At 37.6% G+C, this 27928-nt stretch overlaps 1 protein-coding gene across 3 annotated transcripts; it reads right to left on the bottom strand.

Moving 5' to 3' along the window:
* Nucleotides 1–5391: 5391 nt before the first annotated feature.
* Nucleotides 5392–27440, bottom strand: LOC137297893 (origin recognition complex subunit 4-like). Of its 3 annotated transcripts, none has more exons than XM_067829867.1 (13): nt 27340–27440; nt 21139–21290; nt 20635–20725; nt 19206–19281; nt 17758–17843; nt 14453–14501; nt 13769–13920; nt 10429–10602; nt 10074–10160; nt 9162–9270; nt 8612–8707; nt 7516–7580; nt 5392–6278 (listed from the first exon to the last, which is right to left on the bottom strand). In XM_067829867.1, exons 2-13 carry the CDS (start codon nt 21276–21278, stop codon nt 6096–6098), a joined length of 1308 nt encoding a protein of 435 aa, XP_067685968.1. In that variant the 5' UTR covers nt 21279–21290; nt 27340–27440; the 3' UTR covers nt 5392–6095. The 3 variants fall into 3 exon arrangements, with proteins under 3 accessions (XP_067685968.1, XP_067685970.1, XP_067685969.1); XM_067829869.1 differs by lacking the exon at nt 27340–27440 and adding an exon at nt 27192–27250 and having other exon boundaries at nt 5398–6278; XM_067829868.1 differs by lacking the exon at nt 27340–27440 and adding an exon at nt 26737–26893 and having other exon boundaries at nt 5398–6278.
* Between the last annotated feature and the right edge of the window lie 488 nt (nt 27441–27928).

Here is a 27928-nt window from a genome sequence, read left to right on the forward strand (position 1 = left end):
AGAATTGGTATTATAGGACGGTCAGTAAACTGTGAGTTCTCTACAGATAGTGTACAGTTTAAACAACAGACAGATCCTAGATGTGACATCCTAGCTGGACCAAAGATAGTAATGTGGTTCATGGAGACAGTGTTTCATAACCACGTCTATAGACCTTGAATGAAATCTTGGTAAGGGAAGGGCAATTGCATTTCATGCTTGCCATGTCTGTAACCTATTATTGGACAAAAATTCAGTGTAGCATAGGTGGATCCAGAGGGGTAGTGCATGGGTACACACCGGTGCTCCCCCTCCTTTGTCCTGAAATCTTTTTAAATGACCATTGAACCTGAAAATGTGACCATAGTGTGAAAATGTAATGTGCACCCCTCCCACCCCACTTCTCAATTTTGTGCAACTTCCCTTTCTCAAAACACTGTATCCACCCCTGGTGTAGACTGTCTGTGAATATGTAGCAGCAAATTTCCATGACTTGGGTCCAACCTTCTGACAAGAAATTTCGACATACAAGCATGTTGTTTTCTTATTATATGTTCAATTTATATTTTGGTCATGAACTCTTTACCAAGAAGCTCATGAGACCAAATTATCAATCTGTTCATGTCATTATTTGTGAAATTGGGGAAGGGATAATTATAATATGATAATTATGGTCAGTTAAGTTGGGAAACTTGTTTATCTGCTCAGTTTGCACACAGATTTGTTTATGGATTTTTGTTTGAAAGTTAAGATGTGGTACATTAAGCTTAACCTTGGGTTAAAATTTCATTGTTGCCATATTCAGTGTTGTGATGTCAGCATTTTAACCCCATCACAGCTGATGGTGAAGGTTACAAAGTGATATCAGGCTTTGAAGCCCATCACAGCTGGTGATAATGTGTACAAGTGATGACAAGGTTTTAACCTTATCACATCTTGGGCAAAAGGTACAGGTGATGACAGGGTTTTATCCCTAACACACACATTTCATTAAATTTCACAGATGATTTTTCCCTTAATGCAGTAAATGTATATAGTAGTAAAATAAATTTTTGATTAAATTTTACCCAGAAACTTTTGCAATTAAAAGATATAGAATTTGTCATTCTATTCCTCAATATACTGAGCAAAAAAGTATTAAAAAAGGTTAACAACTGTTCAGGCCTGACAAACATCAACACTGAAATTAATTATAGAATGATATGATATGCTTATCTTCAATCTGTCATTATGCAGGCACCATGAAACTCTGTTACCCATAAAGATCTGGTTTAGAGTTGGTTTTCAGGAACATATTCTGGTCCCTAGAGGCAACAAGCAACATTTTGTGGATGTAGCATGTCGTCGTATGCAACTTGTGTAGATTGATACTCAAGATGTCAATCACTGGATTGTCTGGTCCAGATTCAATTACATATAGACCGCCATCATATGTCTGTGGGAAATTGCTTCAGTTCAGCATTAGACAACAAACACAAATCTGGAGTGTCACTGTAGGCCATAGTCTGAAGGGACATGTTTTGATACAGGGCAGGCTAAATGATTTTATTCGGCACACAACATCAGGGTACATCTGTGCACACCATGTGCTTTACTCGGCGACCTTCAAACCGGGAAACATAGTGGGTGCTCTCACACGTTTCTGGTCATGTCAGTTCTCGGTGAAGCATGTAAACATCCGGATTTTAGATACCTCACGCTAGTTAACAGGGCATAATGTTCCGCCCAAAACGATAATGTACAGATATGTGTAGAGTAATGAATTCTGTGAATAGAAGCTGCTTTATTATATTATACAGCATTATCATTGCATCGTCCATAGTGAGTGCCAAAATCAAATTTGTGTATTTGATTCATCTGTATATAAAACCAATTATTGTGGAGTCATGAAATGTTGAAAGTGTGTAATATGTTCTTTGTACAAATAGAGGTTCAACCAATTGCAGAAAAAACAACTTTCATCCCATTTATATGGTTAGTTTGTTACACAAGTTGATGTGCTTATAGAAAAAGTGGTGTGGTTTCCTATTTGCACCGACTGACTTCATCCTTGGCCAGTCTCTTTTTCAGCTTAAAGTACTAAGATCAACGCCGGTTACATGTTATCAAAAACACTCCCATCCTTGGTGGATATTTTTCAAATTTTTTCTTTCTAACATTTTGTGTATTAAAGTTTTGCATTTTTGGACATTTTCAGGAAATGCCAAAAAATATTTCAAATTGGAATTAATAAATTTATGTTACTTTTACATATTGTCTGACAAAAAGTCTGGCTTTATTACATCATTGTTAAGAGTGTTGAGATTCCTTCACATCTCCTGCTGGACAAAGATGTGTATCATCGACAAATGCTGTATTCAGAAGGGAATTGAGAGAGGGCTCTAATATTCTGTAGCAATATTGAATATCAAAAAGGTGATGATGTTGTTCACTTGAGCCATGATTACCATGACCTTCAACTTTGGCAAATGCATGCAATAACAACTGTGATTATTATCGCCTATGAATTGTTAATTATTCAATATTAATCATGACTATTATCATGGATGAATTGTTACTTATTCAGTAATAAAAGTGATTATTATCACTGATGAATTGTTAATGATTCAATAATAATCATAATTATTATGAAGGATGAAGTGTTAATAATTCAATAATAAAAATTATTATTACCACTGATGAAATTGTTAATGATTCAACAATAATGATTATTATGAAGGATGAAGTGTTAATACTTCATTAGTAATCATGATTATTATCACTGATGAAATTGTTAATGATTCAACAATAATGATTATTATGAAGCATGAAGTGTTAATACTTCATTAGTAATCATGATTATTATCACTGATGAAATTGTTAATGATTCAACAATAATGATTATTATGAAGGATGAAGTGTTAATACTTCATTAGTAATCATGATTATTATCACTGATGAATTGATAATGGTTGAATAATAGTCATAATTATACATATATACATTCTCATTTCACATTTGCATTATTTGGTATGGAATAACAATTTTGATTGTCATTGCTACTTTATTGTTTATGATATTTAAAAATAACTGTGATCATTAAACAATGGGCCTTGTTCAAGAAATCCAGTGACTGTTCCTGGAATTTCACATTGTCTGGTGTTTGTGCTCCGAGTATTGATCATGTTGCCCAGCAGTAGATATTCCTTGAGCATTGTTCATGATTTCCAGCATCAAATATGGTCTATATTCCTTGAGCATCTTCATGATTTCCAACATAAAATATGGTCTATATTCCTTAAGCTTTGTTCATGATTTTCAACATCAAATATTATCTATATTTCTTGACCATCTTCATCTTCACCATTTGCAACATCAAATATGCTCTATATTTCTTGAGCTTTGTTCATGAATTTCAACATCATAGTCTATATTCCTTGAGCATTATTCATCATCTCTAACATCAAATCTATACAATGTATTCCTTGAGCATTGTTTTTGATTTCCAGCATCAAATATGGCCTTTATGACTTGCACATTTTTCAACATATATAATACATAAAATGTATAGAACATGGCTCTTGCCTTCCTCATATGATTATATGTATCACTTGTATCTGTCCAATATTGAATACAATCTTGCCTTACACATCTCATTATGCCTTAAGAAATTTCATGTATCCAATAGTACATGATTCTTGCCTTATGCATATCTCATTTTGCCTTCAGCATTTTCAACATGTCTAATATGGTCTTTACTTATGGACAATGTTCATGCTATTCAGACATAAGTAGTTATGCCATATACCTTCTTCAGGATTCAAGTTATCATTACATTATCGTGTTGCAAAGTGTTATATTCAGTGACTTGCTTGCTGATATCAGTATTTGTGTATGTCTATTTTCTTACATTCCAATTCCTGCAGGCTTATCTAACAGCGGTTGTAAAGCATAAATGTATATAATCCATTTCTGTCTTTATTTTTCATAAGCTGAGGGGGCTGGGGCTATGGTTATGCCAAGTTTCAAAAATAAACTTGAGTTATTTTACGTATCAGATAATTGTTATGATTTCACAATAAAATAATATATTTACTTACTTAGATTCTTTTCTTTTAAATTAGGAGTGAATGTGTTTAATTCCACTTTAAACAGTACTTTACATTGTGGCATGCCAAATAAAACAGTTGAACATAAGGCTAAGTTGATGGAAACTTCAGGTTTTGTGAAACCGGAAAATGGTTGACAGACCTCGAAACCTCATCTTGGCAAACCGAGATTTAAACCTACAAGCATCAGCTTTGGCTTGCCCAAATTATACCAACTGTGCACACACATGTTCCTTGGGACCTACTCAAGCCTGAAAATGTGATACATTACAGCTAACAAAAGTACCTAGAGACCTACTCAAGCCTGAAAACATTGTACATTACAGCTAGCAAAAGTAACTTGGGATGTGTTCTAGCCTGAAAACTTTACAAGCTTTGGGATCTTTACACGCAACACAAGTACTTTAGGACCTAATCTAGCTTGACTATTGGATCCTTTGTAAGCGGCACATGTCCCTGGGATCTATTCTAGCCTGAAAACTAGGTCCATTACAGCCAGCACCTCAGGATCTATTCCAGGCTGAAAACGTGATCTTCACAAGTAATCTTTTCACCAGCATACATTCTAGCCTATGACTACTATGAGCAAGGTGACAGACTAAATAGTTGTAAACTTAATCATTCCGTCAGTCCATACCTAGTTCACACAGCATCATATACAAGAATATCATGAATGATTTACCAAAAAAGCAGACTTGACATTGGACACAATCATTACATATCATAGTAGTTGAATTGATAATTACTTGAGTTCTGAACTAACTGCCAAACATTCAATTTCTAATGAATAGAGATGGAATTTATGAAACATAAAGCATGTCTTTACTTGAGCTCATCTGACCCTGACATAACCTTAAAGGCACACAAAAGAAGATTCACTAAACAGCTATGAAAAATACTCAACATATCCTGTTTATAAACTTTCTGTTGCCCTAGTCACGATGAGTGACCTAGACCATCAAGGTCACGAACAGCGAAAAAATATTTCTTGTTGCAAAGTAAAGTGGCATTTCAAAGATTTCATTACATCATCCACATATCCAATAGTAAAAGAATGAAAATACAGGTACTAAAACGTATGTATCATATGAGTGTATGACCTCTACAGAGATATTAGCTATAGTAATGAGTTACAGGTCTGATTACTGAATCTAGAATGAAGAATTTTCATGAAATCATCGAAATTTTCATGCAAATTTTACCATACTGCATTGTTTGACCTTCAATGACCTTGACCTTGACCTTGATAGGAGGACGGGAGTTAAATTCAAGTGAATACCAATCTGCAGGACTCAAAATTACAGCAAAAAAGATAAAACAGAAATCAGTAGATGTTTCATTCTTTATTATATACATCCAATATCTTGACAAATATCAACAAATGTACATCTGTCATATTTTGTCATAGATACGTTCACTGTTGACTGCCAATGAGGATACCGTAGTCACAAGTTGAAATAATGTGCAAACATGGAACTCAGTAGTTCGTTGCAGAACAGCAATTTTCATGCAATAAACTTTGCAACATTGTTCCAGATGACGTTGCAGTTCATTTTACAAGAACCATGTGAAAGCAATATTTTCCTTGAAAGGACTATTTCATTTTCCTAGGATCACAGTCACCATCATAACTATCGTGAACACAGTACACACCAAATTGTCTTTCTTCCTCAAATGTAATCTCCAACAAGTCTCAGCGATCACATCACTCATCTTGCTTATATATCTTTACTTTTCTTCAAGAGTAATCTCCAAAAGGCTCAATAACCACATCACTTGTCTTACAAAAAAAACCCCCATCCATATGGCATTTATCTTGAAGGAAAGTCTCCAATAGGTCATGGTCATCACATCTCTGCAGACCACAATATGACACAACAGGAAGCGTCCTCTTCCTAATTTGGACATTGGGGTGTTTCATACCATGGAGATGGTGGGCCACTGCTCAAACTCTTCAGGACAAATGGGGTATTTCAGACCACATACTGTCCAATCCACTACTCAAACACTTCTGGATAATGGGGTATATCACACCACAGAGTTGCCGGCCCACTGCTTGACCTCTGTGGGACAGTTAGGGTACTTCTGTAGAGCATCCACGATCTGGCTGGGGTGAATGAGCAGAGACATCAGCTTGTATTCCTTCTGTACCCGTGATCCTGACCCATCCAGCGCCCGAATAAACTCCAACGTAATCAGATGTTCGAATGCCTGGATATTGAGAAACACTGGTTATTGAAATGATCAAATGATGAAGTTTTAGGTTTAATAGCCCCTAGTTTCTTGATCTAGAATTTCTATCTACAATATCAGTTGTGTTTCAGGAACATTCCAAAAGGCTATTAGCATGTCATTGTAAACTACAAGCCCATGAGTGGAATTCACTGTAATATAGTATAGGAGCCTTAATGAAAGCAGTACTGACAAACAACAATAAGCTGGACCAGTGCAGACAATGCATTTATGAGAGGTAGGCAGTGTATGACAATGAACAAACCCATTTGGTGTGAAAGGGAAAGCAGCTGTAAGCTAGTGCATGTACAGTGCATGACAATTAATTTATTCCTCATGTAGCTGCTAACAAGACTTTCATGTCGTCAGCATAGCAAGTCAGTAATATCTGGACAACCTGTGGCAACTTTGCTCAAAATGGCAAACACAGTGGGCGGCACTCATACAAGCTACTGCTAGACACATATTAGATGATCCTGCGCACTAAACACATTTGTGACAAGAGAGGCGGTACAACGAATTGGACGAGTACACTTGGCTGCTACAGGTAGTTTGACAATTATGCACGTGCAATACATGCTAACCATGACATGAAATCAACACCGCTAATGATTAACACCTGTCTTGCTACTGTGTAACACCTGTCTCAATACTGTTAAACAGATTTCAGTTGTAATAAAAAATGTCCAAGTTTGGAAAACATGGGCAAATAGTTCATTCTCAGGCAAGGGAGATAGCATACAATGTTATCATGTACATGGACAAAAATTGTGCAACCAAAGCAGATTTTCTTTTACAAAGTAGCCTTGCTACTGGACTCTAAATGGCAACTTTAAAGCACACTAAGGCAGAAGGTGGTCCTAAACATATTTGCTCAGTATATTGTGTTGATTCAATTCATTGGGATTGTACCTGTTCCCAAATCAAGTGTGCTATAACAATTCATGCGTGAAACGCACGGGGCAAATGAACTTTTCGATATTTATCAGACAACCTGTCTCCCACTTGTTTCAAGTGGATCGTTCTGTGGGGCGTCCCCAAGTATGCAAATTGGGGTCATTTGTCAGGTCGTGGATCATCTTATATGTGTTTACCAGTAATACAGGTCAGTTGTAAGGTTGGTGCTCAACATATCCTTGTTTGCCAGTATGTTCCTGAAGTTTTACCTTGCATGTGACACTTGGTAAAACACTTCCAATATTGTAGCATGTCTTACCTTCAACACAACTGGCTTCTCATACACCTGCATACTAGACTTCCTTTGTGCAAACTTCAGGTACTCTGAAATGTAAACTTCAAATTCATGATAGATCTCATTGTTAACAAAGGTTATCACCTGCTCTAATGCATTAATCAAGGCAAGAATTTCTTGCTCTAGGTTGAGATTAATTCCATTGTTTGATGTGAAGAATCATGTCTGGTATCAATGACTTGACACACAGAAGGGACCCAGAAGAAACCGCCCAACAGGTCACATGGGTACTTTTGGTGGGAAGAAGGGAGGTAACTCGAGGTGAGTGATTGTATGTTCACTTCAAGGGAATTAAACAGATTAAAGTTTCCACTTTTATATACTGGACAAATATTGTTACGGATATATGTAAATATTGAAATTTTCAATACTGATTTACTTTTTTCACTGACACACTAATAAAATATCACACCTAAAAATACCATCATCCTTAACTCATTTGTCCTGTATAGACTGCTCCTCTCAAGACACACTGTTTGCAATGAAAACATCTACACAAATGAAATGTGCACCACCATAAGACTACAGGGGTGCTGATAAACCATAATTCCTTTAAGAATACCCTTTTAAATTACATTATGAGGACATATTTCATAATACTTCTGATAAATGGCATTAAGACTGGAAAATATCTGTGAGTATTTGGCTCTCCCCACTTCCCTCAGTTCACATTCACTGTCAAGAGCTGAAGATCACCTCAAAAGTGTTGGGTTTACCCAGTGTTCACAAACAGCGCCTGACCCTGTCATAATGGCCGACAGTCAGGTGGAAATCTACAGCCCGCCAGCTCCAGTGTCCAACTATATATTTCATAATGACTTAGTCTAAAGTTGTCATATATGAAACATTACACTTGTTTGCGATTCATAAATTTTACGCTTGTTAATAATTTCAATGCCAAATAATGTGAAATGTTAAGATTTGAAACGTGTGTTTAATCTTTATTCTATGGGTTCTGTGAATGTGTCAGACACTGACACTTACAAGACCCAATGTCCTGTTACTCTGAAACACCATTTGTGAACAAGATGTCATGACCTCTGCTATGCAATATACATACCACTATAGACCATCTCAAAATTGAAGGGCTCTCCGTCGTAGATGTCCATTAGATGTTTCATTGAGATGATGAGACACAGCTCTAAGATAGAAACACCTGCACAACAATCATACCATCAAATACAATTACCACAACACATCATGGAAAATCCTTCAGGTAAATAAATCATTACAACACACCTATCTAGGAGCAGTCACACAGGTAAATACAACGATTACAACAAATTATTTCCACCTTGAGCAATGAAATAAGGTGAAACATGATTGGTTGACCCCAGGCTAATTATCCAATGGGAACTGTTGATAAGAGACATCATTAAGATGATGAATGATTTCCTGCCTAAAAAAAGAGACTCTGAGAGTTAAATGAAATCTGATACTTCAAATTCAAAATATACCAAACAAGGGTTCAGTATTGAAAATTAAATCAGATCGATGTCTGGGTGCATCTCTGCTGCCCTAACAATCACTTTTGCACAAAGATCACTTTGTTAAAGGGAATATAGCTGAAAATGGATTCATATAAGCAAACAAACAACTCACTACCTTACCATGCAGCATGGCAGACTTTGTGTCTGTTGTGAGCTTTTTGAAAGAGTCCAGGAAATCCCCTGCCTCCAGAACTGGGTGAGTCGGAGACAGTTTACATATCGGGAGTGTCTGGAATTGGACAGTCAGCAATAACAGAACACAAAAGGAGCTATAAGAAACATTTGTTTGTCTGCATTACCAGAAGAAGAAGCTCTGAAATAATCTTATTTATTTCGATTCCTCTGGGAAAGGTAAACCAGTGGTTGACTGCCTGATCACAGATCCATGGCATTCAGGTATGATCGCACATGTTCCAACACATATCATCATCTGTCATCACACAAGAGTACTCTGGCCACAGAGTCCATGTCCGGTTCAGAATCACAGTTTAATGACTTTTGATACCATCCCCTACTCATGAAAGCAACATCACATGTGCCCCTCACTTACTGCCACCTGAGCTGTTGCTAAACCTTTGTCAAGAATCATGATGAAACAAAGATGGTTTACTAAACAACATCTTTATTTGGTGGACAAATCCCATAACAAATTCTGCAGAGTTTATGTGTTTTTCCTATTTACTTTGGCGTTAGTCATTTACGATCTCTCGTATTTGAGTTATAGTTGAATTCATTGGGGTGATTTTGACTCAAATGAACTGCACTGTGCCTCAAGGTGTACTGGAGGCAACTACGATCCAAGCACCAAATGCACCGTCACTGACAGATCTTGGATAATTCCATCCGATTAAGTTCAGCTTAACACTGCCAGGTTGCATACCACCAATGAGTATGGATGTGGTGCTAACAGTGCTTGATAAACAATGTGGGCAAAACAGGACTCAAACCCAGGACTTATGTCTTCCTGATGGTCACCATGTCCAGTACTATGGGGGAAACCGTTTCCTAAGAACACAAGTCACTCGTACTCACCAACAATGCAATAAGGCCTCGGATATCTTTGTTGAGGTTGAACTGTCGCTGTAACACGTCCCTTACGCTCGGTTCTGATACAAGTTCCTGCAAGCCAACAGAATTTGGGGCTTGACATTTCGTTCTTGAGCAATGACAGAGATAGGTTTACAATTTTCCCTGCTTGATTTACAGGCCAGCAAGGTCTACTTATCACTGATGTGAGAAATGTGACACTAACTTGTTGAAACACTTTAAACAGTAAGTTGTGATCATCAGATCATGGTACAGCTAAGGGAGGCAACTCTAAATAATGAAATTCATTACCTAAATTCCAGGGCAAAATCGGTAATATAGCAACGTCAGTACAATGTACCTGTATGTGTGTGTTCCATGGTTGAGTGATCGAGTGGTCCAGTTCCCCGGGGGAGAGACTGAGGTAGGACATGCACACCTGGCTGTAGTCGTAAAAGCCATGGGTGTTGAACAGATGAATTTGTCGGTGTGAGAACCGGGACTTGACTCTCTTCTCCAGCAGCTCGATAACATCCTAGAGGAACATGCAGATCAAATATTACCATCGCCATTCTGTACAGATCTGCAATGTTTTATTGTTTAACACGGCACTATTCAATAGTGCAACACAAGAGGGTGGTGACATTTTATTGTTTAACACTGCATTAATCAATGACTGGTGTCCCGGTCCATCCAGCTGTGAATGGGTACCTCGAAAGGATGACAAAGTTGCAATAACTCGGATTGACTAGTGGCTTCAAGAGCTGTATACTCCCTGGGCAGCTGAAATTGATATTGATAAAATGATGTGCCGTTGAAACTGAGATCCAATGATCAAAGGAAACAAGTAATTGGGCTGCAATGAATACACTATGTGGCACTATGATATACATTTCAAATATTGGGTAATGAATACGAATAATTATTCACCAATACAATATCGTAGTTCAGAGATTGATGCACAATATGGAACCCCCATGTTGACTGTTAGCTTGTCATAGTAATAACTAGTGATCTGACATGACACTCAAATTTGGCATGTAGTACACCAATAGTTATGGTCCACAATAGTGAGTGAGTGAGTGAGTTAATATTTAACGTCACATCGACAATATCTCAGCCATATCGTGACGAGAACATTTAAAGCTGAAATGGAATATATGTATATCATAAAAACCTGTCAACGAAGGACAGTAAAACAACTAGAATATCAAAAATGGAATTCAAACTAGCGTGGAAAGTTAAAACTAATATGACTATTTGGACAGTACAATAAAAAAGCAGGCTATAGATTGCTAACAACTGAAGGTAGATCACCATACTAGGGACCATGGGGACTTACAGTACTTTTGCTACCTGCATGGACCCTAGCTGGATTTACATCATTTCCCTCAGCTATTAGCAATTTAGACACATCTAGCCAAAAATTAAAAATACACATATGCTACGATTAAGAGGAGTGGAAAGTTTAAATTTACTGTGAATGTTTTTGGACTTACGTACCCTCTCAGGAGGACAATAATTTTACAATACTTCAACCCCCTTTGAGGGTACAGCCACTAACAATTCAAGTTACTGATCTAAACTATCAATAATTAAAATGCAACTATCTACAGAACAAAATAATCAAAATTCAGTCATGAAATCAATTTCTTTTAAAAATCCAATAATTAAATAAGAACTGTGTTAAAAAGATCTGAAAGTGTTTTTCACATTGAAATATTTATCCCTTATGATGGAGAATTCAACACGGTCAAGCAGGATACGCTTGACCATGGTACTCTCATCGCAAGGGATGCAAAACGGAGGATCTTCACCTTTCAACAGGTATGCATGTGTATACCTTGTATGACCAATATGACATCGTGGCATGATGACCTCTTCAAATCTGGACTGACAACCCAAGTGGGTATTACCAATGTAAGGTTTTATTGCATGTAATTTATTGATACCCACTTGGGTGTCCCACTTCTTTTGCATCAGATCACAGATATAAGACCTAATGGTAGTTTTATAGTCTGAGTACGGAATAAGAAGTGGAGCCACAGATTTGTTGAGTGCTGCCTTGGCAGCAAGATCAGCCAGTGTATTCCCTGAAATGCCTACGTGACTGGGTAACCAACAGAAGACAATGTCGTATTGGCCAGTAGCAAAATCATCATACATTTCAATAATTTCAATTAAGAGTGGATGTTTACAATACAAATTTTTAATAGCCTGAAGGCGAGAAAGAGAGTCTGAATAGATTATATACTGTTTGTGTTTAGGGTGTCCTTGAATATATTTAAGAGCCGTTAATATGGCATTAGCTTTGGCTGTAAAAATAGAACTGTTGTCTGGTAATCTAGAAGATATTGTTCTGGATCCAATGACAGTGGCGCAAGCCACTGCGCCACCGTCCTTGGACGCATCTGTAAATAAGGATTTATAATTGCTATATTCATGTTTTAATTAATTATATTATTGTTTATATTGTAATTCATAAGTTTCTGATTTTTTAAAAGTGGTCAATGTTAGGTCCACTTGGGGCCTAATCAATTGCCAAGGAGGAGAAGAAAGAAGACAGGAAGGCGATATACTTTCCAGCTCAATGCCGACAGAAGAAATAAATGGTATAATTCTGTGCCCTAGAGGCGGAACAAGAGAAGACTCTTTGCTACACAAATCCTCATATAGTGGATTGAACACACAGTTAGATTCTTTAGAATATAATTTAGTAATGTATTGTAAAGACAATTTATACAACGTTGTGTATGAGATGGTTCATCAGCCTCAACGTAGAGACTGTCAATAGGTGAAATTCTGAAAGAACCAAGACAAAGTCTTAAGCCTTGAGGGTGGACAGAATTAACAAGTTTAACGTTGCTTTTGCAGGCTCCACCATATACAATGGAGCCATAATCAAGTTTTGATCAGACCAGTGATCGATAAAGGTGTAAGTGGGTAGTTTGATCCCCTCCCCATTTTGAGTTGGAAACAACTTTCAACAAATCTAGTGCCTTCAGGCATTTAGCTTTAAGAGATTTAATGTGCGGTAAGAAGGTTAAATGAGAATCAAAAATTAAACCCCAAAACTTGGCCTCCTTTAAACTTTGATGGGAGTACCATTTAAAGATAAATCAGGGTCCTTTATGCGGCTTATATTTTCTACAAAAATGTATACAATTTGTTTTGGATTTAGAAAATTTAACGCCGTTTTCAAGACACCATTTGTTTAGTCCACAATATCATATGCAGCCATTGCAAATTAACATGACTTGCATTACTGCATGGCTAGTATATATTCCATTCTTGCATATCCCACTTTAATAAGGGCTCAAGTAAAACACACTGAAATAAAAAAAAATTGTAAATATTCATTCATATTGGATTCTGGTGACCACAAATAACAAACTGTATTCATGAAGGGCTAAGATTTGATTCACTGAATAAGTAAGTGTATTGTTAAAGCCCTAAAAAATAGCAGTGCCTTGAACATGTACTAGTTGAGTGGATATAAATATATAAATATCCATAAGCCTACTCCAAACAAAATGATGGCTGCCTGTTGAGTGAGAACCAGTCAATCTAGATATTAAGAGCAACAACCATCACAGCCTATATTGGTGGGCATCAATTCAAGATCAGAATTCAAACATGGTAGAGTGATGGCTAATATATGCAAGACATGCCCTCTGACCTTGAAACGAGTCAATACTTACCAGGCGACAGGTGACTCCAACCACACAGATGGGTGTCTGAGCTGACTGGGAAACGTCAAACAGGTTGTACAACAATGTCTGGTTTCGATGATGAGCGAACAAGTCAAACTCATCCAACACAAACAGAATCGGCTTGGATGTCTGGCTGCTCCCTGTAAAAACAGTGCTGACAGTCTTGAACACAATGAGGATTTTTTTTATGCTGCTTTTAACAATATTCCAGCAATGTGACAGAAATTGATTTTACGTGTCGAATCAAAACCAAATTTTCAACAATTTGAACAAAAATGAGTAATAGGTACAAACAGATTTTAATACGGTGCCCACACTGTGCACAGGATTTTAGACTCTCTTGAACAAATTAAGGTATGATTTTTTATTGGCATAAGTACATTCAGTTTCAGATTCACTTGTCCAATGGTTTCTGTTAAGATGTCTAAGATGGACATCAGACAAATAGGTCATAGGTGCATGGGTTCACTTGTTTTTCCGTCAGGTGATCTAACAAATTGAAAAACACCTTTGATTCCAATATAACAATAAATTAACTGATATTAAAGACCAAATCATTAAAATATTAGTCTCGCCCTATGACCCACAAAAATACTTGTATAATGTTTTGGAGGTATTTATCACCAACGCATCTGAGAAGCATGATGTATCTCAAGGTAAACAAGAACATACCCTTTTTTAATGCATCCAAAAGAAACTGTAAAGTTTCAGAAAAGGAACCCTGAAAAAGAATAAACATGACTTAAAAGAAACTCAACTATTATTGCCTTTATTGAGGTACTGTAACACAATACATTTATTTGTTTGCTTGTTTTCTGTTTCACTCTCTTCTCAACAACATTCCACCTACAAGGTGGCAGTCTGTAAACATATCTGGACCAGACAATCAACCTATACAACTGGGATATGCCGAGTCAACCAAGTCAGCTTGATCCACTTAAGTCATGTCCTATGACAAGCATGGCCTGTCAAAGTCCAACAGTAACCCTGATCTTCATAGGTCTACACAGAAAATGTAATTTTCTGCATGAAATTTATCTTTTATACTTGTTTTGACTCATGCTTGTTTGCTTATCTCTGCCCTCTCTGCGAAGATAGTGGAAATCCCTTTAAGTTCCCTTCTTTTGAAGCGGATGTACGATCACACTCACCCACAGGAAGCCTCCCCGTTCACTGCTACATCAGTCACATGACCAGTCCTGTTTGTCACTCTCTCTAATTCCATAAGCCCGATATGAGAAGTCCAGAGAATTCAACATGCCTGAGTGGGGCAGTAGGGAGGGAATGACGTCATGAGTCGGGATAAGTATAAAATGTCAATTTTATTCAGAAAATTACACATTTTTCCTCATCCTGTCACATGCTTATTTGCATACAGAATCTGACGGAATCGGTGGTGGGTCAGACCATGATGGATTCTGTTGGCTGCCAAATAAGTACTTCCACTACTTCTGCCATTTTGGGAACAGTAACAGTGTTAATTCAGTCCTGATATTCCCAGATCTCCTGGTGATGACAGAGCTGAGTACCATTAAGTAGGTCGATATTGTAGAACCTTTTAGTCCACTAGCATGTAGGTGACATAAGTAGTCTGTTACTTGAGTAATTGTGGCTTTCGATGCAGTGAAACCCTTTCACTTGGTGTATGTCTCAAATCACACCCATTTATCACCGTAGATCTACGTACAGCTAAGGTGACTGCCTTCGCCACTCTTGCGTAATATCCTCAATGTTTTAAGCAGGTTTTGATACGATCCATATGTGTAGTTGGAATGATGTCCATGCATTTGGTTTACGTTTGGTGTACGGATGGACAGTTAGGTTCTTCCATTCTGGAAGCGTCATTGATGATTTCCTAGTTCCTCAGTGAGTACTGGAAAACATTCTCTCCCTGACCAGTAGGTGTGATGAAAGTCAGTTGCAGCATCGTCGTCTATTTTATCTTACCAATGACCTTCAGCAGTATGAGTTGTTTCGAAGGCATTTAGAAGTTGGTGGAATCAAACTTAAAGTGCTTTATGGTTCAACTTCTTTATTATACAAGGTCACAACGTTTTGAGACAGATTCTAGTCTCTTCTTCAGGTGAGGTAAGGATCAAACTAAAGGGTTGTAGTATATATACACATAACAGTAGACCGATAACAATGGGTAACAAGATATACAGGTTTGTATTGATTGATGTACAGGCTTCGATTGATTGATGTACAGGCTTCAACATACGTACAGGCTTCAACTGATTGGTGTGCAGACTTGTGTTGGTTAGGTTAACGAGTTACAGGTAAAGATGTTTGGATAAAGATTAGTCACTGAAGATAAGGTGGTTCCATGCATTGGGTAAGTAAACACCTCCGTCTCTGTTGATTGGAGCTTCCGTTGACTTCCAGTGACTTCAAAAAACGGAAGCTCCTAGAAGCCATTGCAATCAAGCGGAACAAGCCCTCAATCAACAGAGACGGAGGTGTTTACTTAGACATGACTGTTGAAGTTCAGCCCTGTCAAATAAGTCTCTGCAGCGTTGCAATGGGCGTAGCTGTAGTCTTTCCCTTGTGCTGGGATAAGCAGACCGAGAAGATACTGCCACTATCGTAGTGGTAACAGAAAGAGAGTAGAATTTGGCTTGAATCATGTCTCAACACTTTCATGTTGCGAAGATTTTTCTTCCTGGAATGTAAACTCTGATTTCATCAAATCCTCTGGTAATGTGATACCGTTCTATGTACACCATAAGTAAGTACAGTAGATAAATCATCTGGAGTATATATATGAGTACAAGGGAAGAGGCTGGAATTCTGATTCTCACACCTCTTGATTGGCAAAGTCTGCAGTACATCAATGTGGCTCCGAAGAACTTCCTCATCCTCCATATTCACCTGACCTGACCCCAAGGGACTTTCACCTATTTCCAAACTTGAAGAAACATGTAAGTGGACAACGCTGTGCCAGTAATGACAAATTCAAATCTGCTGTACTTGTATGTATACCTCAGTATGTTTCAAGGATCTGATGCTTTCGAAATAGTTGATCTATTTGAGTAAAATAACTGGAAATGCTGATGAAGAACACTGTCCAACAACACTCCCAAGTTTAGTTGTGTCCAACAACACTCCCAAGTATAGTTGTCAGCAGTCTAGAAATTATGTAGGCTTACAACTGTCTGACCAGCCATCGTACTGCTAAATTTTGTGTAAAGGACTGAAATATAAATGGATATTTAACACCAGATAAGGACTCAAGATGACTACAACCATCTCGTAAGGCGATGGATGAGAGAGTGACAAACAGGGCTGGTCATGTGACTGATGTGGCGGGAAATGTAGAGGCTTCCTGTGGGTGAGTGTGATTGTACGTCCGCTACCAATGAAGGGAACTTCAAGGCATTTCAAGTGTTCCACTATCTTCTCATAGAGGGAGGAGAAAAGCAAATCAGCATGAGTCAGGATAATGAAAAATTCATAAGTTAACTGTGACATATTTAGGTCACATGTTACTTCAGGTGTTCCAGCCTTAGGGTTTCACTCAATGGCTACCTCTAACTTCCTAAAAACTTCACTATGAAGTTGCATTGGCTGCAGCTAAAAATACCACCACATTACGGCCATAGTAGTTTTTATCACTGCAATACCCTTTCAACTGCAAAACAGTCCCAAACTAGCAACATTCTAACATTACTTTTTGTGACAATCTAAACATCAATAGGGGTTATGATTTGGTGATATAGCACCTGAGACTGGTTTATTTGATTCCACATTCAACAGTCATACATCAATATTATGTGGTCTGAACCAAACAAACATCAGCATCAAATGGGATAAAGTGATATGCAATAATCTAAATCAGTGAATCTGACCACACGATCCATTTGCTCTTCATGACAGACTGCAGGAATCCATATTCTTCTCTGAAATACCCCCTAGCTACACTTTAGGGAAGGGACTCCCATTAATCTAGATTAACTGAATAATCTAGTGTTACTTACAAACACTCTGTCGCCAACTGTGTTCTCCAGTTGCAGCTGTCTTGTGATCTCCTTCAGGGCAATTCGGTCATCTGTCTGAAGCAGGCCTAAAATACCCACATATAATAACGTCTCACAGCAGAGTGAGAAAGTGAGAGAAAGAGAGAGAGAGAGAGAGGCATGGCAGAGGGAATGTCGTAACACAATTGTCAGAGCTCCAGATAAGCTGCTTGAAATATGCTACAAAAAAGTTGAAATATGCAAGGAAAATAAATGCCAGCATGTGATGAAACACTAAATATTTATGTTTACACTGTCAAAATATCAATGCATATTTATCCAATACATCAAAATTATGTTACATATTACATTCATTCAGTTAAACTTAAAGCCTTTCTTTCTCCAATTAATCATGATTAAAAAAATCTTGAACAATCTAAGGACAATTGAAATGTGCAAACAGAGACAGAAAAACAATCGCAGTTTGTAAGTCCTTAACTCATTGGCCCATATATAAATTACAACCTGTCAGCTTTTTGTAAACAAACTGAAAATGTTGAGCAAGTGTCATAAGCTTCCACACGCTCAGAGTAAAAAATCTAGTTTTTCATAAGAAGACTGCTAGTTGAATTAATAAGAGTACTGCGTTTTACTATCAGAATCAGTTGCAAGTGACATTTGTAATGAATTTGTACCATTAGCTATTTGCCCCATGGAAGTGAAACAACACGATTGGAACAATGTTTTTTAAAAAAGCAACTGACAGAGTGAAGACATGGCTATCATTAAATAACCATCTTGGTATCACTTATAAATTTTATAATACCAAAATGGATGCCGATGCTAAGGCACATAATATTTCTTACAGCACACATGGGTAATGAGCGAGCGATTGAGTGACGGACAGTAAAAGAAACTAGTATATTACAATAGTAAGAAACAAAACCAGGATATATCTCTAAAACAGGATCTCAAATAAGGACAACACAATATAATAAATGCTGAGGATCGCCAACAACTGAAGGTAGATTCTAGTGACCATGAGGACTTACAGAACTTTGTCTACCTGCATGGACCCTAGCTGGACTTATATGATCCCTTCAGCCATATTTTGCAATTGTACTGATATTTAGCCATGTTAAAGCAACAAATATTCTAGGATTAAAAAAGTGTGTAGAGCTAAATTGACTGTGAACGTTTTGGGACTACCCATGGGTAAAGCTGTATCAGCCAGAATGTGGCATTGTTGTGTGGATTTTGTCTTATTTTATTACTGAATTAAAAAGAATGTATTATACCCACATGGTCAAAAGCTTTTCTGGAGGTCTGCAATAGTGGAGTCCACTGGTTAGTTACAGTGTGGCCTACATACTAGAAAAGTACAGGTATGCCAACACACTGATGATACTGAAGATAACAGAGCTGACAGAAGTCTACTAACAGGAAGAGACTAGTGTGTGTGCACCTACCATTGAGATGCACCTGCAACAGGTTCTGATTAATATTTTCATCTTCCATTAGCTCAGAGAGGACACTCTTCAGCAGCTGAAACAGTCAAACATGGACCTCAGTACCTCCACTTTACATGACAGTCAAGTGCAGATCTCAGTAACTCCACTATACATGACGGTCATATTCAGATCTCAGTACCTCCACTATACATGACAATCATGAATCAGTCACATATGGACCTCAGTACCTCCACTATACATGACAGTCAAGTGCAGATCTCAGTAACTCCACTATACACCACAGTCATATTCAGATCTCAGTACCTCCACTATACATGACAGTCATATGAAGATCTCAGTACCTCCACTAAACATGTCAGTCAAGCGCAGATCTCAGTACCTCCACTATAAGTGACAGTCACATGCAGATCCACTAGACATGACAGTCACATGCAGATCTCAGTACCTCCACTATAAGTGACAGTCACATGCAGATCAACTAGACATGACAGTCACATGCAGATCTCAGTACCTCCACTATAAGTGACAGTCACATGCAGATCTCAGTACCTCCACTATAAGTGACAGTCACATGCAGATCCACTAGACATGACAGTCACATGCAGATCTCAGTACCTCCACTATAAGTGACAGTCACATGCAGATCCACTAGACATGACAGTCACATGCAGATCTCAGTACCTCCACTTAACATAAGTCACCTGCAGACCTCAGTACCTCCGCTGTACATGACAGTCATGATATCAATACCTCCACTAAACATGGCAGCCACACACAAACCTGAGTATCTCCACTAAACATGACAGTCACATGCAGATCGTGGTACCTCCACTATACATCACAGTCACATACAGATCTTGTTGCCTTATTTTTACTTGGCTGGTGAAACAGCAATCCATTGAGTTCAGTACCTCATCTGAACATACTACCATACAGTTAGGGACTGTTCATAAGTTAAGTACAAAGTAAGTATAATGTAATATATTTATGTACAAAATTGATGACACCCCTTGTGATGTCGCCTTGGAATTTAGCACTGACGTGAAACACAAGTCTTGGATTGGTGCTGACTGGAATAGAATGGAATAGAACTGATTTATGGTGTAATATATCCGAGGGACACAAGTCTCTACTTTCAATTTCAGAAGCTACGAAAGCTGTGCAACCTCTGGAAGTGTACAAGTTAGTGAGTTTAGTTTTGTGCCGCACTCAGCAATATTCCAACCATTTAGCAGCAGTCGGTCAATAATTGAGTCTGGACCAGACAATCCAGTGATCAACAGCATGAGCATCGATCTACACAGCTGGGATACAATGACATATGTCAACCAAGTCAGCAGTCTGACCATCTTATGATAAGCATGGGTTACTGAAGATCAATTCTAACCCAAGTACAGCGTAGAAGTTAATACATTGCAGTAGCTACCATTGTTTTGCCACTACCTCGTGGCCCAATGAGCAGAACAGAGTTACTCTCCCCTGACACTGTTGTCCTCTTCAGCAGGTCAAACAGTTGTCTGAAATATATTCACAGAATATATCATTAAACTCAATGAAAAACATATTTTTACATTTTCAGACTAAACTGAGCATGATTTTTCATAACTGAAAAATGTTACAACATTCAAGACCTCAGTGAAACTTAAATACATTTCTTAAATATTTTATTAAATAATAGGATATTTATATTAGCTACTATTCCAAGTAACATTTCATGGTTGAAATGCTGGATATAATGACAAGTCAATCAAGTTACAAAGCCATGTATCCAAAATATTCATATACAGATATACATAATTATAATGATTATACAGTTGCATGATTATATTAGCATTTCCACCATCCAAAAAGATATGAGCATGAAATTCTCCATTTCAGTCCATATTAATAACATTTTGTGCAAGTGTGACCACATAGTAGGTTAACTTACTGTCTCTCCTTTGCATAGCCTTGAATTTCAGGAGGGCTTGACATTTGTGCAAGGCGTTTTCTCAAAATTGATTGAATCATCTTAATGGAGGTTTCCGAAGACGGTGGTTTGGCAGTCCCTTTAGCCTTCTTCTTACCCATATTTCAATGTGCCTGAAAAAAGGTGAAATGGGGTTTAACGTCATCCAAAATAACATTTTACTCACATGACAATGTGCATGCATAATTTTGTGTGGCTGCTTGTACTAGCCCAGACTTAAGCTGGTTTTACAGTGCTAGCTTACTGATTTTAACATCTTTTGCTGTGATATTGTCTGGGATCCAAGCAATAACCTTCCACTCTCTGCCCCACTACACAGACGGTCCTTGAGGCTAAAATGAAATGAAAAAGGCCCTGCAAGATTTCCACTATGATAATAATCAGAGGTTGCTTGTTTGTTCTTTGAGGTAGCAGTTAGGAGTATTTCAGCTGTATAATTGAAATTGGGACAGATAGTGAGTGAGTGAGTTTACTTATGCGCAGCACCCATCAATATTCCAGCTATATGGGGGCGGTCTGTGAACAATCGAGTCTGGACCAGACAATCCACTGACCAACAATATGAGTATTGATCTGCGCAATTGGGAACCGATGACATGTGTCAACAAAGTCAGCGAGCCAAACCACCCGATCCCGTTAGTCGCTTCTTACGACAAGCAGTCATCTTTTATGGCAAGCATGGGTTGCGGAAGGCCTATTCTACCCCGGGACCTTTACGGGTCGAAATTGGGACAGATAATCCAGTGACTGACATCAACAACATCTCCATGATTGGTATATAATAACATATATTAAACATGTCAAAACACTGCCCTTTTCTTGCCAGTTAGGCTTTGTTTAGGGTTGCAAACTAAGAACTCTGGCAGCCAATTTATACAAACTACATCAGTACATGCATCACTGTAATGTCATTAACTTAGCTTCTTAGTTTCAATATGAATTGGTAAGTTTATAACTTCGATTTGGATATATTTGTCTTATTCGGGATGGAATATCAGCATTCAAGCAAATTTAGATGCAACACATGACATATTTGGGATTACGACTTTCTATAGTACTCTCAGAAATAGGAAAAACTGATCTTTCATGTTTATCTGTACAATTTATGTAGCTGATATGCAAAAATATGGAATATCTGTTAAACTAAGTTAAACAACAATTCCAGTGGTAGGGAGATAGGAAACTTGAAAAAAGGACATTACTGAACACAGATTAGTGCAAAATGAGCAATGCGGACTTCCAATGTCTAAAATGACTTATTTGGAACAGACCATGGCTTTATGCAAATTAGTGTGCAATGAAATTGTATTAGAAAGGGCACTTTTAAAAAGCCTATTTTGAAACTAGACTTACCTTCATGACAAAAATGATAGCTGACGTACAAAATAATAACTTTCATGCTGAAACTATTACAGATCACATATACTCTAGCAGGGTACAAATACATAAATCATTTATTGGCATTGTCATAAATGAAACTGTCATCAAAACTACTAAGGCCAACCTTTCATTGCCTTAAAACGACCTTTTTGACAGCAGTGCACAATTCTGTCCAGGAAACAAAATCTCAACCAATCAGAGCGGTATGCCTTCGTGAAGTAATGTGAGGTATACCTATGTCGGTTGCTGTAGTATTCATGTACATTTCCGGGGATAGAATATCTCGTTTATACGTTTGTCTGAAACCTTGTTCGCTTCCAAGGAAGAAATCGTTATGCTACAACTTGTATCATGCAAAATCGTTTGGGTTATCAATCATTTACTACAACTAGTAAGTAGTTTTGATTTTTTAGCTCGATGAAAACAAATCTAAATAGTATCTTCTGCCTTAGAAGCGAGGTAGGTGTCGAACTACCTGATTAATACATACAAGCTTCCACAACACTTGCTTTGCACTCACAAACAAGACATTTAGCATGAACTGAGGGGTCCTGTAGAAATCTGGGCATGGTGACACCATCATCCGACACCTAGGAGCATTTGATGGCAACCTAACAATTTAGCATGTCCTTGTTGACGTCGAGAAATCAGCAAATTGATGAGCTTGTTCCACATTTTTTATAGAACTAATTGAAAATCCTTCCTCACATTACCTCAGTACAGTGCTCTGGTGGCAGAGTTACGTAACATGTGTGTGTTTTTTTTGGTGGGCAAGAGCAAAGCAGATGACTTTGGGGCAACTTTAAATTGCTAAGTAATAATTAACCATAAGTTTATAATGAATGACTTTGGTGTTCCGCTTAAAGGGGTACTGATGCGGAGCGAATAATGTTTCTCGCCAACAGTCGAATTACGAAACCAAACCGCAAATTGGACAGCGCCCGCTCTTTCGACCGTGACGGACAAAGGAACTGGGCTCCTGTCCATATTAGCAGAATTTCTTCACCCTAACAGTCAGGAGGCCGGATGCCCATCATATGCCATTTGTTTAAAAATATCCATGGTATTCCTTGTCTGATCGTAACCAAATATCCCAGCAGTGTAGTTCTTTTCGGATGCTTGGATGGTATAGTTACTGATCCAATTTGATCCTATTTCTGTGTTTTCAACCTCGATATTTAATCATGTTACATGAAAATATGATGTCTACAGGCATGTAGCAAGCCATTTGTTTCAGTACGGAAGATTGCAAAGCTTTATATATATAGGTAGTTTTGAGTGTTGGTTCAGCTGTGATAGCAAATATCATACGTAAATTTTGGTAGCTATGGTAGCTACAATGGTACACACCAAATGCCTGTGTGTATTCCTTATGTAACGAAATTCCGTTGGTATCCGCAAAACAATTTCGGCCCATAAGTGTTTTCAGGCTGCATGCCACACAGAGATTACATCTTTCTTGCTGTAACTCGCGCTTGATGGTGTAAACCTACACGTGTTATTTGTCATCATTCTCTGGATGGTCAATTAATGAATTTATACCAGGTATAATTAGTAGTAACACCACTTCGGTTACTCAACAAAGGTTCCCATTTGGCATTTCTCCTTTCTGGAGTAAATACTCAACATTATTAATTAAGGTCTGTAATGGCAAATGTATTGTATGTTATGTAATATGTGCATGTAAGTGATGCAAGAGGGTTTATCAGCTGAGTTACAAAAACAAACATTGATCAAAGGATTAACCGATAACACACTGATTGATTAATTACTTTTATCTTCTAGCGGATTTGTCAAAAGGCAGAGTGTGTAGATGACTACACCCTGTCGTAAAGAGTGAGTGCAAAAACAACATCCTCCCTTCAAAGAATTAACCACCCTTGCGTTGATTGATTGATTGCTCATTATTGGTTAACTAAATTACTTAGAATAGTGGACATCATACAATTAGTTGCCAGGTGTGCTATCTTGAGAGACCAATGAGAGGTTTATCTGGTTTTCACCAACGAAAGATGTGAAACGATGTGTTACTTTTTCGCAAATGAGACAGTTGTATGACACGCGACACAGAGCAGGATTATTTACCAGCTGCAGATGAATGGAATACAATTTCTTTTACGTGGATATTGATGGGTACATTCCTGAACAAGGTAGTAGCCTGACATTGTTGCTATAAAATTAGTCTGTTTTACATTCATTATTTGCATTTTGTTTTAATTTATTTGTTGTAGCATTCAGCAGAATCTGTATGACAGAAAACACACACTAGATCGTGTATGTGTGAAATAGGATCCACATTGGCAATTTATACAATGTATAAATGTTGCTGTTATGAAATTTACTATGAGTATAAGCAGATTGTGTGTTCTTTTATTAATTTTCGGAATCATACAAATATGAAAATAAACCAATTAGGGTTATGAGACAAAATATAGAGACGTATATTGGCTTCGTTATTTTTCCGTCCTAATAGTTTTTTACCATTTCTACCACTGGCAGATGATTAACCTTCAAAGTGTTTCATTCGTTTTCATAATACGTTTGTTATGAAGTAAAATGACTTCACCTAAGTTGATCTGTCTATAATTAAACTATCAATTGCGCTTACGGAATGCGCAGCAGAGGTCACGAACCAGTCACGAATTCTGGGATATCATCCGGGTACGCATGGGAGAAAAACAATAACAAAAGTTTACACCAGTCCACGGAAATTGCTCCGCATCAGTGCCCCTTTAAGACTAACCACAAGAGTTTCATACGTTTATTCATTCTTTATGGATGCAGCTACCATGGAGTCTATCACTATAAAAAGAAACCAGCAGGGGGATCGTCTCAAAAGCAAAACCAGGACCCCTGTGAAGCAGACGACTGTTGGGGTAGGGTTGGGGGACAAAGATATGATAAACCCATAGGTGAATTATAGTAGGGAAGTATACATCATGTCCTAACATATATAACAGTATTCAGTCTGGTGGATCTTTGGGTGGCCATGCCAGCTATGTATCTTGCGACATTTCATATAATGCTTTTTGTATGGGTATCAGGTATCATACTCATTTACATATCTTAACATAAACTTTATGAAATAAAATCGTCATTCTTATAACCTTTATGAAAGAGAGACACATCACATGTTAATCAACCAATGAGACATCTTCAACACACATGAAATGGCACAAAATATCATTGAAATTGCATGTGCCAGTGGGCACTGAATGCATTTTATGCAAGAAAAGTCGACGGTCTGTGATCATACTTGACTGAGCAAGCTAGTTGCCATCTATAGTCTGATCTATTATTTTCAGCAGACATTCGTATTTTTTGCCCGACATGCTTTTCTGGATATCCTCTTACACATCCCACTAAATGACGAATTAGTTGAAAGTGAGTTATTCTGACATAACCTTTTTGCAGTTGTGTAAATTTGAGTGATACAGCCTAAAAAACAGTTGTTTTTTTTCTGTTTCTGACAGTACTTTAGTACTTTGAGCACCATGCTGGATTTGACCAAGGCTACCACTCAATGTCAGTGATCTAACAAACTCACATGACTTCCTTGAAAATGGAAGACCATTGGTAGTCTTAATTGTATGACTCCCATGACCAAAAGCTATGAAAACTCAATGCTATTTGGAAAGATAACAATTTAACTACGTTTTATCTGTGAATACAAAATCTCTGTAAAGTACTGATTAAAGTACCATTGAGGAGTAAGCACAGCATAACTTTTAGCAATATTCAAGCATTATCATGGCTGGGACAACAGGGGGCTTCACACAAAGTATCTTGGGATTCTCTATATTATATAATGTTGTTGTCATCGTCATTAAGAACGGCTACTGACATTTGGCATTTTATATATATTTTTAGTTGACTGATGCTTAATCTTCATTTCTGTCACAATGTGGCACTCGGTCACAAATTATTCAATACTAGTATCATCATATCAATCTTGATTGCCTTGTTTGAACCGGAAATTGAAGCAACTCTATCATCACAGCAGTGCTATTGTTGTACTATGGCACATAGTACAAGCAAATGACTTTGTGAAAAGTTTACTAAGACAAGTAATGAATTGAAATAGTACATTAGGATTACTCTTGATGAAGTAAGTGTTGATTCATGCTACATGAAATGACAATAGACATCATACTAGTTTCAAAATGTTCCAGAACTTACTTTAAAGATGAAACACCTAAATGCTGCTATGATCACACATGCCATTCCAATTACACAGTTGCATGCAGGCTACCCATGTTGAGGATCGAGCCCCAGCCAGTGCTTTAATCAGTTGGCTACCTCATTACCCCGTGCTCTTGTTGAGTGGGGTCCAATGCTGGATTTGAAACAATACACTCAGTGTCTGTCATTTAGTTCCAAGCACACAAAGTCAGCGATCTAACTCACCCCACGAAAATGAAAGTCTGACAACTGCCAGTTAAATTCATGTCTATTAAAATTTAAATTGTGTGCAGTACCCCTCTGACGCAAGTCCCGAGTGTGAATTAGCACGTGTTCACAGGTTAAATACCCCCAATGACAATGGAAAGTTATGGAAATATTATATTTGGGATTAAACACTTTCCAAAGTGCGTCTTTGGTCCTACATCATGTACATCGCTCCAACTACTCACAGTAACTGATCAAGAATTTTATCTCTCATACCATCAAACCGAAATTTGGAAATTAAGGCGTACCTAAACTACACGTAGTATCCAAACCGAGCTCATCCTAATAATGAGATAAGGAATCATTTGTCATTTGCTTTTCACACACACTCACCGTAAAGAAAACAGGCAGCTTTACTGAGCACGTAAACACGAATTATTTCCCGCGGTTGTATTCAAAGGGAGCTTACTCTAATAAACTTCAAAATGGATGCTCACCCGCGAAAAATGAACATTATGTTTTCTCTCCAAAAATACGTTAAAAATATGATGCTTACGTTTGATGGCGTGCTCAACATTGATAGTCAGCTTACTTTTAATTTCAAAAATATACGTCTGACACTGGACAAACACTTTCCATTTTGTGACATAAGTGGAAAACATTTTATTTATATTTCTCTCTCTGACCCTACATAAATATAACAAATGCTTTTAGATATAACCAAACGAAAAGTCAGCTCTGAAATTCTCACATAATGTTTTTGTTACATTTTTAAGACTGTCTAGTGGGAAATGTTATCAAGTGTTTGCTTCACAAATTATGACATAAGTACACTGAAACATCGCATCCACTGTAAGAAAGAAGTTGAATATCCATGAAAAGTGATCCTCTTCATCATACCAGAGTCTAAGCGAATAAAGTGAATATTATTTCCTCTTCATATTTACATTTGTGATGTGGATTTGTACAGATGCAGAAATAC

This window comes from Haliotis asinina, chromosome 10 (genome assembly GCF_037392515.1).
Source record: "Haliotis asinina isolate JCU_RB_2024 chromosome 10, JCU_Hal_asi_v2, whole genome shotgun sequence".
Classification (NCBI taxonomy): domain Eukaryota; kingdom Metazoa; phylum Mollusca; class Gastropoda; order Lepetellida; family Haliotidae; genus Haliotis; species Haliotis asinina.

Excerpts from the sequence above, each read along its gene's own strand:
- LOC137297893 (XM_067829867.1), bottom strand. The coding sequence starts at position 21,278 with ATGGGTAAGAAGAAGGCTAAAGGGACTGCCAAACCACCGTCTTCGGAA. Across the intron at positions 14,502-17,757 it reads CAGTTGGCGACAGAGTGTTT|GGTTCCTTTTCTGAAACTTT; the intron begins GTAAGTAACACT and ends ATTCTTTTTCAG. Across the intron at positions 9,271-10,073 it reads GAGGCCTTATTGCATTGTTG|ACACTCCCGATATGTAAACT; the intron begins GTGAGTACGAGT and ends GTCCAATTCCAG.